The sequence below is a fragment of the Alosa sapidissima genome, chromosome 10 (assembly GCF_018492685.1).
Source record: "Alosa sapidissima isolate fAloSap1 chromosome 10, fAloSap1.pri, whole genome shotgun sequence".
Taxonomy (NCBI): Eukaryota; Metazoa; Chordata; class Actinopteri; order Clupeiformes; family Clupeidae; genus Alosa; species Alosa sapidissima.
The window spans coordinates 7,537,644-7,545,143 of record NC_055966.1 but is presented as its reverse complement, the minus strand read 5'-3'; the positions used below and the strand labels follow the sequence as shown (position 1 = coordinate 7,545,143).

The following is a 7,500-nucleotide window of genomic DNA, read 5'->3' as shown; positions in this document are numbered from 1 at the left end:
ACCTGTCACTGACTCACCTGCACAACTGAGCTCTCCCGACGGTCCAGTCGGACGTCCTGCGACCAGTCCTCGTCGCCTCGCGCTCGCACACACAGCTCGGTCAGCTCGCTGTCCTCCAGCACGTAGGAGGGAAGCTTGCCGCCGGCGTCCAGGCAGCCCACGTGCTCGCGCACCACCGTCTGGCCGTCAGCGCCCACGTAGTGCTGCACCAGTCGCAGCTCCAGCGCCTGGCCCAGGTAACTGCACATCACCTGCCGCCCGCAGATCACCACCTGCAGGGAGAGGGAGGGAGAGAGAGAGAGGGAGAGGGAGAGAGAGAGAGAGAGAGAGGGAGAGAGAGAGAGAGAAAGGAAGAAAGAGTGAAAACATATCAGTCATAAATCCATATGTCAGGATGATGGGAATGTGCCAAGCAACGTCGAGACGCAGCTACTTTAACTTTTGTATGAAATGCGGTCAAGGTGTATGTTTATGCTGGATTTTACAACGGCATTGAACGCGATTCAGCCAATCACAATCAAGGACCGGAACTATCAGTTTTAGAATCAGGAACAAGCATCAGGGTGCACATTTGAGAGTCTACTGGGTATTTGAGAGTATGTTGTATGTGCACATTTGAGAGTATGATTATGCTTGTGTGTGTGTGTGTGTGTGTGTACGTGTCTCTGTGTGTGAGCGTGTGTGTGTGTGTGTGTGTGTGTGTGTGTGTGTGTGTGTGTGTGTGTGTGTGTATGGGAGAACATGAGTATGATTCTGACTGGATTCTGCAGGTCACTGATTGTCCGTGTGGATCACTGTCTGTCACTCAAGATGTCTTGAACGTCTTAAACATCTTTCCAAAATGCACACACTGCATGCAGGAGCACATTCCAGTGCACATTCAGTCCAGTCCAGTTCCACACAGCACATTCCAGAGTTTCTTCACTGACAAACACACACACACACATCTGGTAAACCTACATAGACACAGATGTACACTACACCCACAACGACTAACAATCATTTCAAACCATCCTGTATACTTGCACACACACACACAGCTCATCTGGAGCTGATGCTCTTAATTGCCATGCGGGGCTGATCGTTTTTCCCATTTTCCCCTTCTGGCTGCTCTCCCCCTGCTGGTCGCCATGGCGATAATGACCCTGGCGAGGATGCGGGCCAGTAGTTAAGGAAGACCCCGCCTCTCATCAATCATCGTCTCCCGTCAGCAGGAGCCAGATGTTCGGCCAATCATGTCACTCTGCCACTCAGAGATACGACACACACACACCCACAAGGGATGCTGGACACACGTCAGCAGCCCAACAATCCCCATAGTGGACTTAAATCATCACACATGCATCTGAAATCAACTACAAACCCACGCACAAACACAAACACACGCAAAGCACTGCTGGAGGCCTTCGAGCATTCAGACAAGCTGACGTGAGTTACCACGTTCCTACACGACTACTCTTAGTACTGCAGCTAATGTTTGGAAAGCTCAACACACACACACACACACACACACACACACACACACACACACACACACACACAGGACTAATGGTACTCCGTAGCGTTACAAACATTTTACCGTACAGGCGCGTCCAACTCTAGAGAGGGGATTGTGAGGGCAGTGGAGTGGAACGTGGCGCTAACGCTAGCCTAACATTGACTGCTGTTGATGCCTGCCCACAACACTCAGTGATTCCCTCTCATAAGGAAAAACAACTACAATAAAAAAAAAAAAACTAAACAAAACAAGTCTGGGGAGCGATGCGCCATGTGGCGGCATGTTGTTGCTGTCATAAGCTGTCTTGTTCGTATGGGGGGGATTAGATGTGATGGGGGGGGTGGGTTACCCCCAACATCTCCCACCAATGAAAACAACATGTCTGACTGGGGCAATGCAGCGACCAGACAGGACACTGCCCCAGAGAATTGAGGGGAACGGGGGGGGGGGGGGTTGAGAAAGAGAGAAATGATCAAAAGGGAAAGAGAGAGGGATATAGAGCTGGAAAGAGAAAAAGAGAGAGAAAGAGATGGGGCTGGGGGGTGGGGGGCGTGTGTGACACTTGACAGTGTTTACACAACAAAGAGTCTGCACTTCTCTCCGTTTCCCCCACCGTCTGCCTGCGCCTGCTGCATTTCCAGGAAACAGGGCTGGAACATGCTTTACGAGACCTCTCCGGGCCAGAGACGCACTCGCCTCCTGTAGCACTTTATTTACAATTAAAACATCCCACTTTCAGCCGTCCGCCTCCGAGCGGAGAAGCATGACGCAGCGCCCGCTGCCTGGACTTCCTGAGTGGACTTGTTGTCCTGCTGGAGGGGCTTAGGAGGACGGAGGATGGACGGAGGGCGGGTGGAGGCTCTGGAGTTGAAGAGCTGACCTGCGTCAGACCTCTTTATTGTCAATGGCCTTTAGTTCAGTATGGAAGCAATTATGGGAGCGCTTTCCAACAATCTACTCATATAAGTATATTTCACAAAATACTAGCAATTCATCGTCTGCGCAATTCACCGTCTAATTATCCATGACGATCTAAGACTAATTAAAGTTTGTAAATATTTCCTAAATAAATGCTAAGTTATCCAGCTCATAACAACAGGAGATGAGGGACAGCAGTGAAGTCATGCTCGCTGTGCGTGTAATGTGTGTGCTCTGTGTGAGCAGTAGCCATCGTTTAGTGCGAGAGGATGTTTTTAGATGCTTAGTTTGAGAGAGTTACATCTGGAAAAGAACGGTGACTCAGAGGGAGAGAGAAGGGAGGAGAGAGGGAGAGAGAGGGGAGGTGAGGGAAGAGAGGAGGCTGAGATGAGGGAGAGAGAGAGAGAGAGAGGAAAAAAGAGAGCGGTGAGAAATGAGAAAGTGAAGAACAAAACATTGGGCAAGATGGAGAAAAAGCAAGAGTGAAAACAAGGGGGGGGGGGGGTGAACGAGACAAATAGCGAGAAGATAAAATGGGCATAGAATATGTGTGTGTGTGTGTGTGTGTGTGTATGTGTGTGTGTTTTTTACCTGCTTTTGGACGCCGCTGAGCTGCTGCACCTTAATGATGAGGGAGGCGGTCTGGCCCTTGTACTCGATGGTCCTCAGCAACGTCCCCACGTTATCGATACTGAAGGGCTCCGACCAGCGCCAGTTCCCCCAGCCCTCGATACAGATGTGCAGCAGCTGGAGGAACACAACAAACACACACACACACGCAATCACGCACAGCCACACACACACACACACACACACACACATAAAACATACATGTATTAATTGGAAAAAAAATCAGGCTCAAAGTATAATCTAATCATTTTGCAATCCACAACTTCTTAAAATATACAGACTGCATAAAATAGAATTTTTTTTAATTGTTTGATTTTCTTTATCTGATGCCTCGTAATATGTAAACCACACACACACACACACACACACAGACACAGATGTGATGTGTGTGCCCAGAGTACCAAAAGACTACCAAGCAGCACAAATCCCTTTTCTAATTTGGTTCCTATTTATGCTGGTGCACATGGCAAGTAAACAAAAGGGGGAGTGTTTACGGATTGTTTGTTAAGAATAAAATGCTTCCTGTTTATGGAGCTAAGCGTGCTTAAGGGTGTGCGGCAGTTGGAGTGATGGGCTCGTGCGGGTCACACACAATAAACTGAATAGAAAACCGCTTGAGAAACACTCCCAGATGCGGGCGGCTTCTGATGCTCGCTCTCCCCTCTCGCGCTAAACAAGCCTCCAATAAAAACGAGGCTTTCTATCACTGCCCGTGATCTTGTCAAGCGACGGGCTGGACAAACAAGTGAAGTAATACACAGTTTACACAACGGAGCCATCTTCATCCATTAAAGGCTGAGCGGTGACCTCCCAGAACTTAGGCCGCTTAAAAGGGCCAACGTCATTGCCAAGTTCAGAAAGAACAACTGACGAGAGGGAGAGATAGAGAGAGAGACAGAGAGAGAGGGAGAGATGGAGGGGGAGCAGGGAGGATGAAAAAGAACAACAAAGAGTTGAAACGGTGAATGAGGGTCTGAGGATTTGCACTTGGGCCTAGCCTCCACGCGCTGAAGGGTCACCCGAACGCCGAAAGCAAAACAAATTAGCGGCAGGGGTCAGTGGCGGAGTGGACCCTGGCTGAGGCGCGTTGTTGCTCTGAACCGGTGACTTCTCTGCGCGTTTGAAGACGACTCCGGTTACCAAAACAGAGGCCAATCAAAGCCTGAATTCAATTTCTGGAGGATCATCCTCCTCCAGAGGGGGGAAATGACATCATAGCGCAGCAATCTCCTGGCGCGGTGAGTCACCAGGAAGTGGCAGAGAGGTGTAAACAGCGCGCCAGGGTGAGAGGAAGGGGCCGCACCTCTGATCCATACGCTCCTCTGTGTCATTTCAACAGTCCACTTTATCGGGTCCATTTAGCGCTGACCTTTGGTGCGGAGCCATTACAGTATCCTTCCCAGACTCCTCCGAGGAACGCGCAAACATACACACACACACACACACACACTGACTCTTTGTTTTACTTTGCCGGAGAGACGCACAGTGAAAAGGTGACACCGCTCGACTGGAATTGTGAGACATGACCACATGAAAGCGTTCAAAGCAAAGGTGTGGCCAAAAACAACGTGGCCAGAAGTAAAGGACACCGATTAATGACAAGTCACTCTTTCATCCCTGCAACCCCCACCTCCACCTCCACACCAAACCCCATCCTGTCTTAAAGGTTTCCTTTTTTTTTGCTTGACCCCAAAGCTGACTCTTTAAAGCGGATCCAATCTAGCCCCCCACCTCCCTTCACTGCACGAGGGTGAATGCCTTTGCGGAAAGCCGAGCCTTCCTCCACATCTGCGGGGCCGTTAATACCGTCCAGCGAGTGCGACGGTGACTCAGACAGAAAGACAAACACCGAGACGCTGGGCTCGGCCCCCCGGGCCCCCTGAGGGCCTCTGCCGGGCCCCGGGGGAAGGCTCAGCGGATCCGCGCGGGCCCGAGCGAGGAGACCCGCGCCGTGTTTCATCTGGGCTTTGTGAGCGCTGAGCAGACGCTAATGGCTGGAACCAAAACATCTCTCTGTCTCGGCGCTGACATCTGGGCGAGTGAGTGAGTGGCTTTTTAGAGACGAGGGAGGCGAACAAATGCCCTCACACCATCCACTGCTCTACGTCATCACAACGGCCGCCAGTCCAACTCAAGTCATCTCCCTGCAACCATGAATCATATGCTTGTGTGTGTCTGTGTATTTCTGTGTGTGTGTGTGTGTGTGTAGGTGTGTGTCTGTGAATGTGTATATGTGTGTCTGTATGTGTAGGTGTGTGTGTGAATGTGTATGTGTACTGTATGTGTGTCTGTGTGTTTCTGTGTTTGTATGTGTATGTGTGTGTGTCTGCGTATTTCTGTTTGTGTGAATGTGTATATGTGTGTGTGTGTGTGTGTGTGTGTGTGTGTGTGTGTGTGTGTGTGTGTGTGTGTGAGAGTGTGTATATGAGAGTGTGTATGAGTAGGTGTGTGTCTGTTTCTCTGTGTGTGTATGAATGTTTATGTGTATATGTGTGTCTGTGTGTTTCTGTGTGTCTGTATGTGTAGGTGTGTGTCTGTGTGTGTGAATGTGTATATGTGTGTCTGTGTATTTCTGTGTTTGTATGTGTACAGTATGTGTAGGTGTGTGTCTGTGTAATTCTGTGTGTGTGAATGTGTATGTGTATGTGTGTGTCTTTGTGTGTGTGTATGAGTATGTGTGTTTCTGTGTGTGTGTGTGAGAGTGTGTATATGAGAGTGTGTATGAGTAGGTGTGTGTCTGTTTCTCTGTGTGTGTATGAATGTTTATGTGTATATGTGTGTCTGTGTGTTTCTGTGTGTCTGTATGTGTAGGTGTGTGTCTGTGTGTGTGAATGTGTATATGTGTGTCTGTGTATTTCTGTGTTTGTATGTGTACAGTATGTGTAGGTGTGTGTCTGTGTAATTCTGTGTGTGTGAATGTGTATGTGTATGTGTGTCTTTGTGTGTGTGTATGAGTATGTGTGTTTCTGTGTGTGTGTGTGTGTGTGTGTGTTTCACAAGATTTCTACGTGCTGAATGTGATTCGCCTGCTCTGTGCTCACCTTCTTCTCCCCTCTTGGCTGCACAACTGAGCCTCTCCAGTTTTAAAAGCACAGTGCTAATTGTGTTAATAGTTGTCCCTGTTTTCATGAGGGCCGATCATTTGCCCTGTGCGCTTTTCTGGTCAGCGCGGGCACTCTTACAAGTAGCTCCAAAACAAATGCTGACCCAGCGCCCAGGACTCCTTTAAGAGTACGCGGGGGTGGGACTGCGCCGGCCGAAGCTGGCCCCCGACCGGCAGAACGGTTCCAGAACGCTTCTGGGTTCCAGTTTCGATTGGACAGAACACATCTGGTTAGGGCCTATTAGGACCCCAGCAGTTATGGTAAGCCTTTGAGTCATAAATTACGGCATGCCAGCGCTTGTGCGCGCCCTTAACGGTAACATTAGCCCCGACCTGCCCCGACCCTTGCAGCCGTGTAATGAGTTTAGAGGTAAAATCCTCGAGCTGCTCTGGAGAACCTCCGAGCCCAGGGCCGGGAAGCGAGAGGGATAACGGGCCTGGCAAGTGGACAAGGCCCTTATTGGTCCTGCAGGGAAAGCAGCGAGCGCATATTTCCCAACATGCAGCTGTGTGAGAGGCCGCGGCCGACTACGCGCCGCTAACACCCACCTCTCCCGCGCGGAGAGAATGTGCTGTAAAAATGTCGGTACCGCGAGGCCCAGTTGATTGCTGGCTCAATGCAGGGCCACAGCTGTAGGCTTCCATTATGCCCCTGAGGTGGATATACGAAGTGACACAACATGATTGGCTAAAACTACAGGCCCCAGGGTTCAAAAGGCACTCGAGCGGGCGCAAGCTTCAGCCCTGTCACTTTCGGGCTCGTCTGGCATATTTCAGGGGTTACCCGCCGCGTGAGTGGCTTCTGCATGTCCCGGGACTTCTTATTATTTCTAGCGTAACAACACAAACATTCTACCCGTCGCCTAGGTGACGCCGATAGGTTCAAACAAACACGCCGGGGCCCTGACACATTCACAGACAGTGTGAGCCATCAGTAACGTTAATTACACAATGAGTCAATCAAGCGGCGGAGAAATCCCCCGGCAGAGCGTCTAGACCAAGCCCACAGGGTTGAACGGGGGCTTTTTTTTTTTTGGGTCACGAACATGTTTTCAAAGCAATTTCCTGTAATAGGAGTTCGGCTAGGATGGGCCAGGTTCTTCATCATGGGTGAGAAACGCTAATGACGAAAGCTCTAGGCAGGAAAACCACTGGGGAGCCATGAAGACTAAATGTTGTACCCATTCACAACAAGAATGCAAACAGAATGCGCACTGATACTAAGGAAGTCATGAATCATTGCGTTTGTGGGTGACAAGCAGAGTGTATCAATCTAAACTGACACAAGCAAAAATGGGGAAAAATAAGCAGACTGTGTCAAAGTGTGAGTGAGTGTGTGTTAGTATGTGTG

General features: G+C 49.9%; 1 protein-coding gene across 1 annotated transcript in view; it reads right to left on the bottom strand.

Annotated features, from left to right (window-relative positions):
* Positions 1-7,500, bottom strand: part of LOC121720892 (vacuolar protein sorting-associated protein 13B-like) — a 304,282-nt gene that overhangs the window by 29,099 nt on the left and 267,683 nt on the right. The window contains exons 40-41 of the mRNA XM_042107363.1: positions 3,008-3,163; positions 18-272 (exon numbers count right to left, since the gene is read on the bottom strand). Coding sequence (XP_041963297.1) covers positions 18-272; positions 3,008-3,163 — 411 coding nt within the window. The remainder of the gene's footprint in view (positions 1-17; positions 273-3,007; positions 3,164-7,500) is intronic.